Source organism: Neolamprologus multifasciatus, chromosome 17 (assembly GCF_963576455.1).
Source record: "Neolamprologus multifasciatus chromosome 17, fNeoMul1.2, whole genome shotgun sequence".
Classification (NCBI taxonomy): domain Eukaryota; kingdom Metazoa; phylum Chordata; class Actinopteri; order Cichliformes; family Cichlidae; genus Neolamprologus; species Neolamprologus multifasciatus.
In genome coordinates this window covers 26581055-26601138 of record NC_140455.1, presented here as the reverse complement: position 1 = coordinate 26601138, position 20084 = coordinate 26581055, and the positions used below count along the sequence as shown (strand labels likewise).

The 20084-nt window shown below is 41.6% G+C and overlaps 1 protein-coding gene across 11 annotated transcripts in view; it reads left to right on the top strand.

Moving 5' to 3' along the window:
* The window catches only part of pcloa (piccolo presynaptic cytomatrix protein a), a 58698-nt gene that overhangs the window by 6781 nt on the left and 31833 nt on the right, over positions 1–20084 (top strand). For 8 of the 11 annotated variants that reach the window (XM_085136873.1, XM_085136865.1, XM_085136864.1 and 5 more), the window contains exons 3-4: positions 331–1344; positions 16507–19362. In XM_085136873.1, the coding sequence (XP_084992999.1) occupies positions 331–1344; positions 16507–19362 (3870 nt within the window). The remainder of the gene's footprint in view (positions 1–330; positions 1345–16506; positions 19363–20084) is intronic. The other 3 variants (XM_085136870.1, XM_085136871.1, XM_085136872.1) reach the window with 1 other exon arrangement.

The window sequence follows — 20084 nt, the reverse complement described above, 5'->3', positions numbered from 1 at the left end:
GGCTTTTTTAAGAGCAGGTGTTGATAACTCCTATATGGTGTAAACAAAGGCAACAAAAGACAGCCAGTTATCATCAACATATAGAACACCTGTAATAAAGCTACTATAACCTGGCATTGGTGCATGAATAGTATTTGCTTTTTTTGACTGATTAGTATTTGTGTAAATGTTGTTGATGAAAAAACAGGAATTAGCATCATTTGAGATGCAAATTATTTGGTTGTGTCTTTTATTTGCGATTAAAGTTAATTATTGGGCATATACTGTACTTACACTTGTCACTGGTGCATCTAATTAATGCTTTGTTTGTATCTTTTCTTTCATGCACAGGGTAAAGAGTGGCTGTGTCTGAACTGTCAGATGCAGCGAGCCATGGGAGGAATGGATCCCCCTGGTGTGACGAAGCCCAAGCAAGGCTCCGCCCCACCCTCTCCTCAGAGACAGGCATCGGGAAAACCTGGAAAGCTCCTGATAAAACAGCAAAGCACCTCCGACCAAGGGTTAACGCCACCAACCACACCAAGGCAGAAATCCCCAGGTCCTACCTCTCCAGGACCACTTTCACCAGGCTCCTCAGTCGCGGGATCCCCCAAAATCGACCCCAAGACAGGTCGCCCCATTATTCAGAAGTCCAGTCCTCAGCAGTCCCCAGCTAAACCCAAGCAGGAATCAAGCTTCTTTGGAGGGTTGGGAGGTATCAGTTTAGGGGGGCTCACAGATGCAGCTAAGCCACCAGCAGCTGCTTCACACGCTGCTGAGTCAGTCACGGGAAAACTGTTTAGTGGGTTTGGTGGGTTGATGGAGTCGTCGAAGCCTCAGACCCAGGCTGCTCCAAAACAGGAGGAATCTGTTGCTGGGAAGTTGTTTGGAGGTTTTGGAGGCTTGACAGAGTCCACTAAACCTCCTGCGGCCACATCTCAAATGTTTAGCTTTGGATCATCCCTCTTGAGCTCAGCCACCAGTCTTGTCACGGGAGAGGAAGATAAAGCAAAGGGTTCAACTCCTGGGTCACCACCTGACTCCCCTGCAGACTCTGGTCCCGGTTCACCACCTGACTCCCCCCTCTCTGGCCCTGGCTCTCCCCCTGATTCAGACTCTGCTCCTGAAACACCGCCCCCTAAGACCAAGAAACCCCCCAGAACCATTTCTGTGGAGCGGGAAGAGAAAGCCCCGGAAACCAAACCCGTGCCCGCTTCAGCTCCAGCGACGAAGGAAAACTGCCCTCTGTGTAATGTGGAGCTAAACGTTGGCTCGACAGACACGCCCAACTACAGCCTCTGCACCGAGTGCAAGAAGACAGTGTGCAATCTGTGTGGATTCAATCCTACTCCTCACTTAGGAGAGGTAAGAAACCCTTATCATTGTCGCTCTTTTCTTACGCCCCTACAGCTTCCTGCGCTCTCAGCACCGTGCACCTACTGCTAATTTATGCATTCTGGTGTATATAAATAGAACACAAACATCCTCTAGATGTTTCGTTGAAATAGGTCACAGTAGAAATACAATTAGGACTATTCAGTTGAACATTTTCCCCACGAGCATCTTGCAAAAATACCTTTTATTTCTTCTTTTAAGTCTATTAGTTTGACTCAGATAGACAGCGTAATGGCATCTGTACATATTTGACCGCTGAATTAATGGATGTGGTCAATTATGCAACGTTTAAAAAAATCTGTAAGCCTCATTACTGTCAAGCTTTCTTTAGCTGAGAGCGCGGCCAGACACGTGAAGATGAATAGCTTTTTTTTTTAAATGGAGGACTCATCATCAAAGAGCACTTGACTGAACACTGTGTGTCTGTATATGTGTGCATGTGGCTGTGTGCACTTGTGTGGTCATGTGTAGCGAATGCACGCTTTCCTTTATATAGAGCAGTCTTTAATTGTGAAACTGGATACATGCGACTTGGTAAATCTGTAAATGCCAATGCTTATTTGTCTGCTTTTCTGCGTGTGAAAGCATCTCCAACCAGTCACTTCCAGCCTGGTTATCTATCAAGGTGCGGGGACAGGTTTGCTGGTGTTTTCCACGTGTTGTTCCATGTGGAAGCAGCACTGTGAGACCGTGCTTTGAGTTCCACACAGCAGATGGTACTCTGTGGTGTCGAATCAGTATATAATGGGAACAGAGGCCAAAAAGTGCTTTTGGTTGAGCAGTTTCCCAGCATGCAGGCAAAGCATAGTCACATATGCTGCACCCACGTGAACATGTGAATTGTCCCAATTTTGTTTATAGCGTATCTGAGTCACATCTCACAATTAGATCAAACATCCATTGAGAACTTAAGTATAACATAACTAAAGCTAGTGGTCACTTGGGATGGCTAATATCCCCTTGACATAGTCATGCCACTCAGAGCGCAAACACGTGTTTGCCTGGGTCGAAGCTGTATCCTGGTTTCACGTGATAACTGCTTTGTTAGGTCAAGGTTTGGTAATCTGCTGTGTATTTCTGGCTCTAAGCTGAGAATGAGCTTGTGAACGCTGCCAGTTCAGAGGCAGTTTGACATTATGAAAAATATCCTTATTCCCATTTTCCCATTCCGCTTTCATATCTGTCTGTTAAAGAAAATGCTACAGCCAGCAATCCCAGGAGTCTCCTGGAGTTTGGCACACAAACAACCTTTAAACAGGGAGTTTCTGTGTTTACACTCAAGTTTTTGCACCCACCCCTCACTCCCATGTCTGGCAGTCCAGTGACGAGAGTCCACAAGCAGGTCACGGTCACATCTACACTCCCCTTTTATATATGACCACTATTAGTTTACAGTGGTGACAGGACTAATAAAGTTTTTGTACTGTTGTCGTCTTCTGAAGCTCCGATTTTTTTTAATCACACATGCTTGCTGGGAGACTGAGGAGCTGAATCACTTAATTGAGGCCAAGCATGGAGGGGGAAATGTAATTACAAAGGCGAGATGGGCATTCAAGCCACTGATGCTCTAATTGGACATAGATTAGTCCTCTTAACATCCTCTTTTCTTGAAGCCCGACTCCGTTTTGTTTTTAGGACAGGCGTAGCTAGAAATTCTTACGGCGAGGGATAACTATTTCTTTCTCTTGCAGGGCTGAATAAGACACATACGTTGAATAAAAATGAAAGGTTCTGACTGAAGTTGTGACCAAGCTTTTGAAGGTTTGGCATAAAAGACACGCACACACACATACACACACACGGCACCTAGGTTGAGTCATCTGCCCCCTACGTAGTACGCCTCACTTGTGTGTCATTCGCTGCCATAATGTCGGCTGTCAGAGGGTTTAGTTGCTGACGTGAGTGGTGCAGAGTGTGTGGCGAGTGTGTGTATGTGTGTGTGGGAGGGGACAGTTTGTTTAATTTGTGAGATTGTCGAGCTATTGACATTTGGCTGAGTAGGCTCAGGTGAGCCTTCACACTTCAGGAGAGCTGCTTCTTTTAGTGTGTTTTTGTTCTCACGGTGTGCGTGTGCAAGGATTAGAAATAAGGCATTTCAGGGTCTGTTTGCTAAAAATGTGTCACTTTGTTGAAATATTGAAGGGTGAGCGTCCATCTGCACTGTAATGTGTCAGCATGTGTAGCCATAATCTCTGTGTCCTGAAAGGATTTAAAGGGCAACTGGAAGTCTGCCATTTCTGTTGAGGCGTGAGCCCCGACTCAGGTGTTTCTGCTTAATCCCATCAATATGAGTTGTGAAAATAGCCACCCTGGAAGGAAAGGCACTCACCTTAATGTGTTTTCTCTGTTGCTTGCTTTCTTTCAAACACAGCTCCCTTGCTTGCATTTTTGTCCTATTTTCTCTGTCTTTTTTGTATTTCCCACTCTTTTGTATTCTTGGTCTTTTCCTATCCTTATAAGACAAAGAACGACTTTCCTAATACCTGTGTTTTTAAAGACAGTGTATTCTCTATGAGAACCCTCCCTGAACCATGCTATCCCCCTGCTTTTACCAATGGGGCCCCCTTTGAAGTAGGGAAAGTGTGTAAATGTGTGTCTGCTTCTCAGCAGTGTTACTTTAGCTCAGGCTCCATGTCATATTGTCCTTATCAGTAATGAGTGTGCTTTTTAGAGGAGCCTTACGTAAAATGGGAAGTGCAAATCAGAGAGTCAGAGCTAAGAGTAGAGTTGTGAGTTACACTCCACCTACACAAACCAGCGAGATTTCCACCTTTTTTATTTCAATTCTGCAGAAGGTAATCTGTGGTTTTGAAATTGAACATATTAATGTAATGTTCATACTAAGGTTGGGTGATATGTAAAAAATTTTCCAACCGACACTCGTCAGTCCAATAATCGACGATGGGCGATATATTTGCGCGCGGGCAGACATTTTGATGGGCGGAGCGATGTCATCATGCATGGACTGATTTGCGCCTTTACAACTCAGAAGTCCAAACAAAACGAATCCCCCCCCCCCCCAAAAAAAATAAATAAATAGGACTGTCAGCGTTAACAGGTCATCACAATTAACGCGATTCAAAATTTTAACGCGCTCAGCCCATCTGGAGTGCAGAATGAACAAACTTTGGACAAAGTGCCTGAATAGCTCCATCATTATTAGCAAACTTACTCATGGGCAAATGAATAAATAAATCGCCTTTGTAAAAACGATCGTCGATGGGCTCAGCCTATCATCGATTGTCGATATATTTGTCCAATCGCCCAACCCTACTCTTAATGCATTTGGACTATGTCAATACAAGCTCAAGTTCAAACCAGGCATCAGAATGGCGAAGAAAGGAGATTTAAGTGACTTCAAACATGGTGCTTTGAAGTCCAGTAGATCAGCTGAGTATTTCAGCTGATCTACTGGGATTTTATCAAACAACCGTCTGTAGGGTTTACAAAGAATGGTCCAAAAAGGAGAAAATATATAGTGAGCACAACGTCTCTGGGTGTAAATGCTTTGTTGATGTCAGAAGTCAGTGAAGAATGGCCAGACTGGTTCAAGTTGATAGGAAGGCAACAGCGATTCGAATATTCACTCATTAGATCCAAAGTATGCAGAAGAGCATCTCTGACTGTGGAACACATCAAATGCTCCAGCAGCAGGAGACCACACCATGTACCACTCCTATCAGCTAAAAACAGGAAACTAAGGGTTCAGTTCTCACGAGCTCATCAAAATTGGACAACAGAAGGAGAAATGTTGCCTGGACCGACGAGTCTCCATGTGTACTTCAACATTCAGATAGCACAGCCAGAATTTGGTGTCAACATGAAAGCATGCTGCTTTATATCAACTGCTGTGGCTGGATCCTGGAGGTGTGATGTGTGGGGTATATTTTATTTGCACACTTTGGATCCATTACCAGGAAATGAATATTATGTAAACACTACAGCCTTCCCGAGTGTTGTTGTTGACAACGTCCACTCCTTTACGACCACAGAGAGGATCATCGTCTGGTGGATGCTTCCAGGAGGATAATGCACCATGTCACAAAATCACCTTAAGCTGGTTTCTTGAACATGAAATGGCCTCCACTGTCACCAGATCTCAACCGGCCACAGTACACTCTACCAGCGAGCCTTGTTTAGATAAATTAAATATGAAAAGATGTATAGAAACATATAAACGAGAATTATGAAGATAGTGTTTCCTCTTTTTTTTTGCTTTTTCCCCCCACTTGACATTGGCCAACATCTACAAGATTATGCTTTGCTATCCTGTATCAACTGCTCTCCCTAACTTAATTATTAAATACTTTCTGGCTGTTGGTTAATGTATCCTAGAAACTGAACTGCTTTATTCCAGTTTTCCATTTTTGTATTTAGTCACAACTACAAGATCTTAAAAAATCGTCATCCTGGAAAATGAATAAGCAATGATCATAAAGTGTTGAGTACACCTATTTTTGTGGAATGGTGGAAAGAAATAGTTTAGGATTTTGGTAAGTAGGTCACCCTTGTCTGCTGAAAAACTGACATTCGGGTTAGGAGGCTAGCATCACTTTCTTCTCAAGATTTGTTTAGCCTCAAAGAGAGTAAGCAGAGCAAAATGCAAATGCTAGGCTAGTGGTTTCTTGGCGCAAAAGTAAACACTTCCTTATTTATGACACAAAGATGTCATGAATCTGCTCCTCTGGGTCAGACAGGAAAGGATCATTTCAGATTGTTTCGTTAACTTCACCTCTCTTAATATCTGCTTAAGTTAAGCCGTTAGTTTAGGCTTGTAAAGTTTCGGTTAAAACCAAAAAGCCACTTGAGCGCTAGGTCCCCGTGTTGGGCATCCTCGTGTTTCTAAAACCTTAGCCTGCATTTATTGCAATGTGTTTCCCGTGTCCTCCTTCCTCATTGTTATTCTGCAATCGTGCCCACGCCTCCGCCCACAGTCTGAATCCTCTTGAGTCTGCACAGCCAGATAAAGGCTCGCTCCGTGGTCATACATACACTTATGCACATGCTTGAATATGCTTCTGTGTAGCGCTTGGTATCTCTGAACTCTCCCCCCCCCCCCCCGCTCCGAACTTCTGCCTTATTTAAGTCACACGTCATTGCAGAATCCAGATATTAGATGATTCTGTTGTTTACAATACTTAGAAACTAACCACAGTTATATATCACAGTTATAAAGCTTTCAATCCGCTCCAGTCCAGTTGCTCTCACAGCTCTCCCATCAGTTGGTCAGGAGGCTGAAGCATACAAAAATAGCCACAGCCACCAAAGAGAGCCACAAAGACGAGAGGGAGAGAGAGAGGGGGGGGAGAACACAAGCAACTGCAGGGCAGCCCCCCCCCCCCTCCTCAACACTCCCTTTTGTAGCTCTTTGTGTTCCCTCTTTCATATTCACTCCTTTAACTGTGTATTTTCTTCTGCCGCACCAGGCAACCCACAGAGCCCCGCACATGGCCACATTGGAAGGCTGTGAGGGTATTTTTAGACATTAAGGTGAATATGTGTGTCTGTGTGTGTGTTTGCGGATGTGTTTTGGTTGATTTTGTTGGCACCTAAATAAGAATATACCTCACAAGTTATACTGATTTTATTTATTTATTTTTTTTACTGAGAAATTCATCTAGTTGCTCTCTCAGTTGCCATATTAACAGATCTTACACCTTGGTTAGGCTATGAATGGTAGCTCCTTCCTTTTTATATAGAAACCCTCATGCTCTATTCTAGAAGAAATTCTAATGATCTCCTTTCGAAATTGGCAGTTTTCAAAATTTATTTTAAATGCTTAGCAAGAGTTAAATTTTCACCACCAAGTGAATACGTCAAGTGTGCCAGCAGTGGAGCCTCATCACACTGAGAGCAAAGGACAGGCAAGCAGAGACACATGAAGACACAGATTCTGGCACTTGCCCCTTCTTGTCAGCACTCCAACACGTGCTTTTACTTCACCAGCAGGGAAGGGTCTAATTTGAATAAAGCAGAAAGTTGGTTTTGTGGATTTTGGACAATCTCAGTCTGACTATTAAATGACCTTAAGTGGGTGAGGGGAAACAGCTTAGCTTCACCTGTGAAAAAATCATTTTCATGCATTTTTTGAAAAAAGAAAAAAAAGGCAAGAGGATTAACTTTTATCCCACGTTTAAAGTGGTCCCTTTCATCTTTATTGGAGAATATAGGTATTGGTAAAGGAAGAGCAGTTGGAGGGAGCTACCTTGACTGACAAGTTATAAGAAATAGACCAGAAACTTCACAATCGTCTTTTTATGATTTTGTTTTTTAATTAAAATGGAAAATATTAAAACCACAGTCTTCTTTTTAAGCATGAAATGAAAGTAAGAGAGCACTGAGATGAAAAAACTCGCAGACATTTCATTGCAGAATGGAGGAGGACAGGCCCAAAGCAGAGGCGAGAGGAGACAAGAGATATGGTTGTGACAGAAAGAGGAATCCTATGGGGGGGTGGAGGAGGAAAGGGGTGTCACAAAGGATATGGGTGCCAGCCCATGCTGCCCTAAGCAGTGCAGACCATGACAACCTGACTGTTGCGGTTTGTTTTAGCACTCGTGACTCACGCCTGCGAGTCACATGAACAGCACCTGTGGGCAGAATTGACTGTCAGGCAGAAAATATGATAATGCAAGAATCCTAACATAACATAAGATTTTATTAATGTATAGGAAACAGCCAGCCCTAGTTATGCCAACATAAAAATGGTTGTGCACTATATTGTTGTGCTAATAGATTCTGGAGGCCAAATTGTGCCTCTTTCTTTTGCATTGCCTGAAAAAAAAAATCTGTCATATGCTGAGACATCGGTGTAATATGCACACATTTCTGGCTTTTGTCTTGAATTGTGTCTCCGTCGTGAGTAATGTTTGTTAGAATACACTCTTTTTTTTTTGCAAGTTTGAAGGAAACATTGGAGTATGACTTAAAGGTGATTGTGTGGTTTGCTTTAAAAAAGAGAGTTGAGTATGTGGGTTGTGGGTATGTGGGTTGCCAAATAGCATATTTTGTTATTGATTGTTGTTTGTTGTCGTTTATTGCATTGGATGATTGAAGTCTGAAGAAACAAGACAAATTGCCAACGTAACAATTTATTCATTTAACAAACAGGGGCGTCAGTAGAATGTGGAAAAACCTTACACAGCCCCAACAGCAAGGCACCTCATGCTTGTGGTGGTCACCAGCATGGCAACACACTGCTTTGCAAAGTTAGCCACAAGCCCCAAGCTCAGGCTAATCCCACAAGTGTTAAGTGGCCTTGACCCTCTGATCAACTGCAAGAGGCAAAATCTGGACTCATTGCTGGACATAAAGTTTCTCTACATATTCAGGTTCCACTAGAGTTTGGCTGTCTGCAGTCTATCCCAGATTGTCTGGGTAGACAACAGTCAGCTATAACATCCTCCAAACCTGTACTGTAGAAGACTGCCTATGGTTCTTGACTGCCGACAGGGTGAGGGAACTGTCTTCTTGTGAAGAAGACAGTGAAGTGGTCGTCTTCTTGGGACGTCCACTTCACGGCCTGTCTCTGACATCCTGATTATATGGGATTTGGGCTTTAATTTGGAGATGGTAGTAGTGCTCCAAATAATGCTGCAACTTGGGTTTGCAGAACACCAGCTTGCAGTTGCCCCATGGCACAGGTCCTATCCAGATCAGTCAAACATGGCATTCTTGGAGCAGACACCAAGTGACCTCTGTAGAAGTGTCCATGCTCACAGGTACTGCTAACCAGGAACCTGGGGTACCAGAAGCTCAAAACAACAGTCAATGGCAGAATAAGCTGTTTGGCATAGGCAGAGAATATTTGGCAGGTTTTCATGGGTGTTACCCACATACTCAATCTTTGCTGCTTTGGGATGTGATGGAATGGGAAATTGGCTTCATGAATGTAAAGCCACAAATCTAGTTGTGTGATGCTGTCATGTCAATATGGACCAAAATATCTGACAATCCAACAGTCAGCTATAGCGGCTATATCAAAGACTATAAAACCAAAATAATGACCTTGAAGAAACCAAAAACTCTTTATATAGCTGAGGGGATGTGCAGAGTAAAAACTTTTCTATAAACATTCTTTCTTTCTTCTGAAATGTAATTCATAACTGCTGAAAGGAGCGAAACACTTGATTTAAAATTTGAACAAAGCCCTGTCACTTTTTTGATTTCGATAGGAAGCTGACTCATGCAGACAGTTTATGAGATAAACTAGATAAACAAACACAGATGCACACAGAATATGCACTGAAACTTCTCCCTGTCCTTAATCCCTAGGCTAGAAGTGTATATATATTGTGTCAAACCCACTCTAAAAACAGACTTTTTACACATCAACAAACACTTTGTCCTTCTCTCTTCCGGCTCGTCTTCATTCACCTTCCACAGTGCAATGGAATATTCTGACAGTATCGTCATGACAGAATTGAAACACTGAGGCTCTTTTCTGTCAACTGTCAGGATTGATTTGAGTAAAAGATTTGTATTTAGAATGGGATAATTAACCTGTTAAACCTTCATTTATCCAGGGAATATTCCTCAGTAGGCTTATACTTTGTCCTGCAACATTCTGCTTCTCTAACATTTTGCTAAATGCATTCCCAGAGGATGGTAGCAGGATGGGACTTATTCAAATTCCCCACTCAGGTTTTGCTTCTTATTTTGTCATTAAAGCCTACAATCTCCTCGTCTCGAGCCCAGTTCTCAAACCTTAAGGCAATTACCACTCATGTTACGTTTACTTTCATGATTCATTTGAGAATTACATAAACATTTGTGCATGTAAGTGTGAATACAACACATTGAGACCACGATGTTAACATCCATAACGCGGAGACATTGATTAGAACAAAGATCTTTTTTGGCTCGCAAAGGAGCTGATGATGTGATATGCTGCTTGCGGTCTAGTGAATTGTAATTAAGTTGGCCACTGAGCATGCTCATCAATGGGAAAAGGGCAGAGACTTCCAGATTTTAATTTGAGCTAGAGCCTTATGACAGAAGCATGCATGAGAGGTGCTGCAAAAAGAGCATTAGTCTCTAGCCTTTTAACCATATGATTCATATAGTGGATTATATTGTGTTTTCGCTAATTATCTGGTGATATACATCCAGATATCACCATTGCCAAGACATATCATTCATTTGTGGGCTTAAATGTAAAATAACATTAATATTAAAATATTAAAGGAATAGACTCATAAATGTCTTTTTATTCCCCTTTCTTGCCAATACTTGACTGGAATAGGTAACCCCAGCAGGTGGGTAGCATTGGCTTACGCATAAAGAATAAAAAGGGTGTGAAACAGCTAATCTGGCTCTTTTTGAAGGTGGCAAATTTAACTTGCTAGCACCTAGAAACATCAACATGAGCACCTTTTATTTCGCTTGCATAAGGAAAAATTACAGTGGTGGAAACAACTCCGATGCATCTTATGTTTAGAGAAATAGAGGGTGTTTTAGCGCATTTTACTTTTTAAAATCAGCTAACCAAGATGATGAGAGCAATGAGAGTAACCAGGATGAAAATGATCATCTACTTGACATAAAGACATGAGGCAAGTTAACTGCAATATGGAAGTTGCAGTTAACTTGTATGTTATGTGTATGTATATATATATACATACACATATATGTACATACACATTATATGTAGATCTCTCCAGTCTACATATGATAAAGGAAAACCTAATTAATGAAAAGACACTACAAAAAAAAAAAAGCTGATGAAGAGGCGTTAACCTGGAAGAATGGCAGGAACTTTTGCCAATGTATGTACAAATGACGTCAAAAACATTCACAAACTCTAGTGTAACATTTTAAAGTCATTCTGGGCAGTCACAAACTGCAGCTTGTCCTGTCCTCTTGGCAGTTGGTTTGCAGATCTACAGGGTGATAACGTTAAGCTTGTTGGCAGTAGTTGATGTTGAGTCATTTCCAATGGTCATTAAGCTCCTTCCCTTTACTGTTCAGCTTGTACTTCAGTGTGCTGTATTATGTTCATTTTCTCCTTCTGCCTATAGCCTTGACTGTTATTCTCTCTACTTATCATCTTCCCCTCATTCTTTCATCCTGTCTCGCATCTAACCCACCATTATCAGTCTTTTTTCCACTGCCTCCCTTTCATCTGTTTTATCCATCTGTCCCATCTTCCTCTAAATCATCTGTTTAAAACGACGCTTCTGAAGTTCAGAGGAAAAGTCATAGAAAGAAATCTCATCAAAATACACGAAAAGTATATGTATGTGTGGATATGTCCAAGAATGTGTAAAGTGCAGGCAGTGGTAAGAGGAAGCGACTTCACCAAGTCTGTGGGCCAGGCGCTGTCTAAATTTAGATGAGCCAAACCCTCATAGGATCCTTCGTGTTAATCAAAGAGCTGCGCCGACCTTCATAACACTCCTACACTCAGTTGGAGACAATAACCTAACATGGGTATGGTCAGCCTCGTCCCAGCATCTGATTCCTGTCTGCGGTTTTCAGTTTGTCTTCTTTCTCCGTCCTTGGAGGAAGCCTGACGGAGATGGAAAATTTCTGAGTCTGTCATGATTCATTCATGTTTGAGCTCGTGCTTGTTTGAGAGCTTCATGTAGGAAGAGAGAGGGTGTTTGTATTTATTTTCCAAGGTTTTTTATGCTTTTTATCTGAGTATAAGCATTTCAACAACATTGCCACAAATTCATCTTTGTGGGTGTTAGTGTTTGTCAGCTCTTTGGTGCCCACGTGATATCAGAAAATCCTTGACGGTGATGTACGTGAGTGACTCCCTAGGTTACATGAATCATCCATGATGCGATTTGCAGAAGCCATCACAGCTATCTTACAGAGGCATGTCACATTTATTTGAAAGCTGATGTAGAAAAGATCATTATGTAAAAAAATTAGATTTTTTTGCTTTGTTTGTGTACTGTGCAAAACTCTTCAGCCATCTTTTGTTTCTCTATATTTAGTAAGGAAAATAGAAAGTAGGTCCAGCAGTCTATTGAAACATGACAACACACATGGAAGTAAAGGATAAAAGGCAGTTATAATGAAATAATGAAAGTCAATATTTGGTATGACCACCTTTATTTTTCCACACTTTTACCTGAACTCTCTTAGGCAAGATTCCTTTCAATTTCAAGTAGGTTTCAGGAATAGTTCTCCAGGCTCCTTGAAAGACATTTAAAGCTCTTCCTTGGATGTTGGCTGGTTTTTGTGTTGTTCTCTGTGAAAATGATTCCACACGGTTCAATAATTCTGAGGTCCGGGCCTGGGGAGGCCAATCCATGACTGACAGTGTTCCATTGTGGGCTTTTCTATCCTGGTATGCTTTTACTTCATTGCAGTGTTTGGCATCATTGTCATACTGCTGCCAATCAGGCCCTTTCCAGATGATCTTATATGGTGAATCAAATTGTCATGGCATGATCCCCAACAACCTCAAACCATGACATGACCATGGACTTCCACCATTTTTTCCAAACTGCTATAGGCTCTCACTGTTGTACCTCTGTCCTGGCCTTCTCTATACATGTTGATGGCACTTTGAATCAAAATGTTCAAATTTGGATTAATCACTCAGTAAAACCTTTTGCCTCTTGTTTTGTGACAGGCTGCAAGTAAAAGAATACCTAAAGATACATTTTAAAATTGATTCTTTGCCAACTTGTTTGCAGACGGAATACTGTTTTTTTCTGTTTATTTTACTGTTTATTTCTCAAGACCACTTTAAAAAAAATTCTAATAAAATAAGAAATCAGCGGTAGCTCAGTAGTTTTGCACTGTAAACGGAGACCCCGAACTTTCTTCTTGGTTCTCATAACATCACAAATTCCTGATGCAGTTTGAACTTCCCTAGTGTGTTCAACTCATTGGATTTGTGCTGATGTAGAAATAGCACAGGTAATATTCCCATTGAATTCCCAACAAGAAGTTCTCACCTGTTCTGCGTCATGCACACTCTAATCTGAAATAAGAAAGCAGCTAATGCCAACTACTTCCTGCTGTGAAACAGATTCTGGCCCTTTGTGATTTAGTCAGAGAATGGAAGCTGTCAATTGTTGTTCATCATTTTTCATGTACATGGATATACAGTTGTCATACAGTCTGAGGCCAGTTTGTCCATTACACACAAGTCTAAATGCACTAGTACAAAAAGACTGCTTTTGTGACTAATTCAGGTTTCACCGCGAGATGAGATGGCTTGATTACGTGGTGAGTCTCAGAGAGTAGTGTAAGATTCTTGCTAATTTAGATGCTGTTTCATCACCCTGTAAATAGAATTTGTGATGACTTTGCTGAGACCTGTGAGAAATCTTTTCTGATGGTAGAAATAGATGATGACTGTGAATGAAGTATTACAGTCTGACTTCTAGTTTTCTTTTGCTAAATAAGTTTGAGAATACTCTGTCCCTTTTTACTTACCAGAGCCCAAGTTGCTCATTTTGTCAGGCATATGCTAAGCCAAAACTCAGATACCGAAGTTACTTATTCACTGCATATTTTCTGGGGCCAAAGGACATCCGGGATGTGTATTAAGGTTCTGACATCTGCAGTGAAAAAGCTGCCTTGTCTAGTTTTGTATAAAGCTAGCGGTACAATTTATTGACTGCTTTTCAGAGTGATAACTGTAAGGTAGGAACTGCATTTGAGATGTGCTCATTTTAATTTAATTTAATGGGGCCGTGATTCAAGGCTTAAAAGGCTTGGTTTGGTTTATCTCACTAGCTATAAGAGACACAATGATTACAGTAAGTGTATTAAAAGGAGCAGTAATAGCTGTAGGTGTTCCAGCTCTGATGTCTTGATAACGTTGGTGATGACTGGCTGTGAAGTGGCTGAGGCTGACCGACAGTCTGAGTTGATTTCCTGCATTTCCTATCGGCGGCCATCACTCCAGCTATCAGCGCCTGCCCTCTCTGGTTTAACTGATGCAGCCCTCAAGCCGGAGGAGCTCCTGTCTCAAGTTGTTTGAGCAGGGACCCACAGAAGAGGTCAAATGGATAATACTTGGACATACACACATGCAGTAATATAATTTTTGAGTTGCTATTTCATATATACTAAAATATTGTTCCTTCGTGAGTTGCAATATCCAACTGTCATTTCGGGTAAAGTGTACAGTACGGTACAAGAGTAAGGTTTATTTTATAGGCAAGGTCAAAACATGGCATATCATGCCTTATTTAATCTGACTGTGCTGCTGCAACATTCCCTCTGTCATCTTCTCTCCTCCCCTCCCGTCTCCTTGTTTCTTTCTCTCTGTCTGCGCTTGGACAGAGGTGGCTTGTCTGCTGCATGGCTTAGCATACTGCCTGTGATCTTTTATGAATTTAGCATAAACCCTGCTGCTAAGCCAGGCGAAGACATTCACAAGAGAGGTTCACAGAAGAATATCAGAGCACTTGGCAAAATGTGAAATGAGGTGTTTTGTGGTTTCTTTGTTTGTTTTTTGCTTTGCTTTTCCAGACTACTTGGTCTGGTCTTGTGTCCCTACATTAAATAGTTCCTTGCTCCCCAAGTGTCCTCTGTTTACGTGAGTGCCCAGGAAAACCCAGCCATAATAGGATTGGCATTCCAGCAGAGCTTTATTGGAGCTCAGAGACAACACATTAGAAGTTAGAGTTATGTCAGCACGTGTCCTCTTCCAGAATTAGATCCCACGCAATTTTAAGCAGGAAGTTATTGTGAAAATATTGCAAAAAAATATTCTTTACAATTTTTTGTGTATCACAATCATATTAGAGATGTAATGAAGGTAAATGACATATTTAAGAAGCTGAGGATCTTTGCTAACATGCTAGCTAAGTAGGAAGGGGGGGTGAGGAGGGAGCTTTTTTGCAATAGGACAGTGGAGAGAAGACAGGAAAGCTGGGGGAAAGATATGTAGTAAATAGTAACAGGGTGGATTCAAACTTGGACCTCCATGTTAGGTAACTGGTAAACTAAACCAGCACCCCTGAAATTGCTAATGTTTGAAGTGTTTAATTAACATTTTGCTGATGACAACAGATGTAAAAATTCTGCTGATACAGATGCACTGTTTATGTTCATATAGACTTGTACACATACACAGCAAAACCTATAATAATGCAGTCTCTGTGCTTAGTTTGCCTCATAAATGTCTGCATAGGCCACCCAACCCTTTCTGACATGCCTTGGTAAACCCCTGGTCCCATTACTATGCATTATGCATGGACCTATCTCTTAAGTCCCACAAAAGTAAAAGCTCCCCTTGAAAATAGAAGTTATACTGTCACAGGGTAACTTGTCACAGTGACATTTTGAATGTGCAGAAACATTTTGTTTCACAGTGTTAGAATGATAAAAAGAGCATCTTTTGGGCAGAGTCTCACCAACCTGCAAAACAGTTTCTAAATTATAGAACAATTAATAATAAGGATACTGTTCCTCAAAATTGTAAAGACTTTGAATAGCTTACAGTATACAAATCTATGTGGGCAAGGGACAAAGCACAACATTAAAAACAAGCCTGACTCTGTCATGGAAATCACTGCATGGGCTCAGGAACACATCCAGAAATCTCCGTCTGAGAACGTGGTTCACTGTGTCATCCGCAACTGTAGGTTAAAGCTCCGTCATGCAAAAAAGAAGCCATATGCGAGCATGATCCAGAAACACTGCTGTCTTCTCTGTGCCAGAACTCATTTAAAATGAACTGATGTAAAATGGAAAAATATTCTGTGGTCAGGTCAGATTAATCGAATTTTAAAAGTCTCTTTGGACGCTGTGTTCTCTAAGAGGACTAAAGAGGACAGATCAGTTCTCAAGCTTGCATCTGATGCCAGCCGTCAATGCTGAAAGGTATATATATTGGTTTTAGAGCCGCATATTGTCTCTTCCAGAAGGCAACATACAGTAAACTTTTCATTAATGGAAAACATTCGGAGCACCATGGAATTCAAAATACAGTAAAGAAAACACAGGACTTTTGAGCAGCTATAATCCTCTATCAAACAAAGAAGTATGGAACCTCATTTCTCTCCCAAAAGTCCATCAACTGGTCTCCTGAGTTCCCAGAGTTTATGAACTGTTCTCACAAGAAGAGGGGATGCTACACAGTTGGACTTTGGGTTGTAAAATCATTCAGGCAAAATTACTAACAGTGTTTTTTTTTTAATGTTTGTCTTACAGAAAGAATGGCTTTGCCTCACCTGTCAAACTCAAAGAGCGATGTCAGGCCAGCTGGGAGATGTTTCACCATCATCCATGGCTTCCCCGAAGAAGCAGCCTCCTGGTCCTGTTCCCTCCTCCACACCTCCCCCTGCTGCTGTAGATAGCAAACCTGTAGTAGAACCAGCAAAGCCAACCCCTCCAGCTTCTGAGACCAAGGTAGTGCCCACAACCCCCTCTGAATCAACACCTGATAGTGCACTAATTTCACCTAATCATAGTATTCCTCCTCCTGAGAACAGTTCACAATCAAAAGAACAAAACCAAACACTAGCAAATGAGAATATTATTCTTTCTGAGAAAGACGTTCCTGTAGTAGAACCAGCAAACCTAACCCCACAAGCTTCTGAAACCAAAGTAGTGACCACAACCCCTACTGACTCCATGCCTGAGAGTGCACTGATTTCGCCTAATCATAGTATTCCTTCTCCTGAGAATGGTTTACACTCAAAAGAACAAAATCAAACACTAGCAGATGAGCATACTATTCACCCTGAGAAAGAGGTTCCAGTAGTAGAACCAGCAAACCTAACCCCACCAACTTCTGAGACCAAATTAGCACCCCCTGAGGCTGAGCTTGATAGTGCGGTAATTTCACCTAATCATAGCACTCCTCCTGAGAACAGTTCACATGACCCACCACAGACAACAGAACAACAACAAGAAGATGAGAATGCTATCTACCCTGAGAAAGAAGTTCCTGTTTCAGAGAGTTTAGCTGATAGTACCAATGTAGCCCCACCAGCTGAGCAACAGCAAAACAGCTCTGAGAGAATAGCAGAGAATCCCCCTCAGCCAGGGAAAGAGCCATTTGATTCTGAACAACAAACTGTCAGTGAACTCCCAGCAGCTGAGCAACAACAGAGTAGCTCTGAGAAAGAATCAGAGGACCATCCTCATCCCTGTACAGAGATAGCTAATGATGAGCAACAAGCACAGAGTGCAACTGTCAGTGAAATCCCAGCAGTTGTGCAACATCAGAGTAGCTCTGAGAAACCCACAGAGGACCTTTCTCTCCCTGTGGAAGGTGAGACACAAAATCCATTGACTAATGCAAGTTTAGACAAGAAAACAGACCCTGCTGGGGCAGAAACTGAGCCAAATCCTGAGATTACGCAAAGTGAGGCTGCTGCTCCCCTGGCAGATAGTAAGAAAGTGGAACCCAGTCAAGAAAAGCATCCAGAAGTGACAACAAATACAGCTGAGCCAAAGCCTGCTTTGATCCCCGAAGCAGTTAGACAGGAAACAGCTCCTGTTCAACCTGATACTACAGCTGCAAGTGTGAAAGAGGAGAAAACAACAGAGAAACCCCTGATAGGTGAACCACAAGTTACTCCAGCAGATCACACTCCACCTGACAGTGGAACAACACCTAATGTCAAGAGTGATGTTAGTGTAGAAGTAACGACAGAAGTAGAACCGAAAAACTCCGCGTCCCCTGTTGAACAAGTTGATGTCCCTGAACCTGATAAAGCTGATGAAGAATTAAAACAAAAACAGGCATTAAGTGCAGAACCTGAAATTTCTTCTGCAGTATCAGAAAAGCATCCTGTCTCCGCTTCAGAGGGAAAAGGTCAGGCAAACGAAGTGAAAAATGAACAGTCAGAAAAAGATCAGGAGCCCACATTACTTGATCTGGCAGATAAATCCTCTCCTGTTGCTCAGTGTGAAGGAGTAACGAAAGCTGTGGAGAAATCAAATGAGGAGAACACCGCTGAAAATAAAGCTTCTCAGGAACTTAATAATGAGGTAGACACAACAGTGCAGAAAGCACCCGAGGGAGCTGATGAGGGAACATCAGTTGAGATTAAAACAAATGCATGTGTACCGATATCTACTGAGGTAAAACCTGATGACGAGGAAGCTGCTGAAGAAAAAGAAAATGAGGAGAATACAGTTCATAATGAAAGTAACCAGAAACCTCTGGAACAGAATGTTACTAATACAGAAAATTCGTCTCCTCTTCTCGACAAGAAGGAATCTACAACGGGATTAGAGGCGGCTGCAACTGTTCCAGAGGAAATGCCAAAAGAAGAAATAGATATACAGAACAAGATAAAAGCAGGAACAAAGAATGAGCCAGCTGAGGAGAACATTATTGAAACAGCATGCTTGTCAGAGAAGTCACAGGAGAAAGGAAAGACTGCAGTCGAAGAGTGCACACCCGAAGCCACGGTGTTAAAATCAGATAATAAATCTGACAATGCAACGGTTATCTCTGTTCCACCACCCCCTGACTTCGAAGAGCCACAAATGGTCAATGAGGTGCCAGTGCAAAGTGTAGACAGCGCGTTATCCTCAGCTGTTACCAGTAAGACAAATGTCAGCGATCAAGCCAGTGAGGGGAACCTTTTCCAAGATGAGTCAGAGATGGGCTCACAAAAGACAAAGAGTATTGCTGAAAATCAACACGAAGCAGAGGAAGATACATCAGCTGTGACAGGCGGCGATGAGCAATTGTCAATCAAAGAGAAGAACGAAGCAGAATGTGACAAAAAAGACGATGAGTCACAACCTGTTGCTGGCAACATGCAGACAACTATTTCAGTATCAGAGGCAAACGCAGTGTGCGACAAAGAAGGCACTGCAGAGTTTGATGTAGGCGAGGATGCAATATCAAAGAAGGATGAAGTATCAGAGATAGCTTTTGAAAATGGAGGTGTGCCTCTATCAGTATCTTCAGCTCCTGTCACAGAACCTGAAATCCCAGTTCCTGTAGTAAGTGAGCAGGACAGCAGCCCGAAGGAGGAAAACACTAACATGGAGGAGGAAAAGGAGCCCCTTGAAAAACTCAATGATGAAGCCAAACTTTGTGAGGTGACCATAGTATTTAGCAGATGTAGTGGTAGATTAGAAAAAATGATCTTTCAGAACTGCTTGACCATTGCAAAAACAAAAAAACTTAAATAACTTAAATATAAAACAAGAATTTACAGTTGGAGGAAATGAAAAATTGTTCATTCCAGATGGGTTTTACTAGAGGTTGAATGAAGTATTGGTAGAACAATATATCCTACTGCTTCACTTTGCAATAAAATTATTGATAATCTTGGACCAAATATTAATATTTCTTTAAAAACATGCTGCTACACTAAATAGATTCCTCCTCAGCTAATTTGAGATATCAGAGTTGCTTTTAATGACTTCTTGTTGTGACAAATGAATGACAGATAGTGAAAACAATATTACTCACATGTTAAAATAGAAGAAGCACAAATGAGGGAAATACAGTAGTAGACACTTCCAAAGAGCTACTTAAATGAGCTGACATGTTATTACACACACAGTGAAACACAATGAGTCATTACATTACAATGCCATGATTATCTGCTTTAAGTACACAAAGATATTAATTATAATAAATGTCTAAATATATGTCTAAATTGTTAAATATACAGTTTAATGTTTGGATTACTCATTAAGCATATGACATTCCTGAAAAGTGGAATAGTAAGAGCTGGATAATACTTCAAGGTTTTGCTCTCATATGGTCATTGTTGAAAATACCCCACACTAGTCATTCCTATTAACTCCTGAAA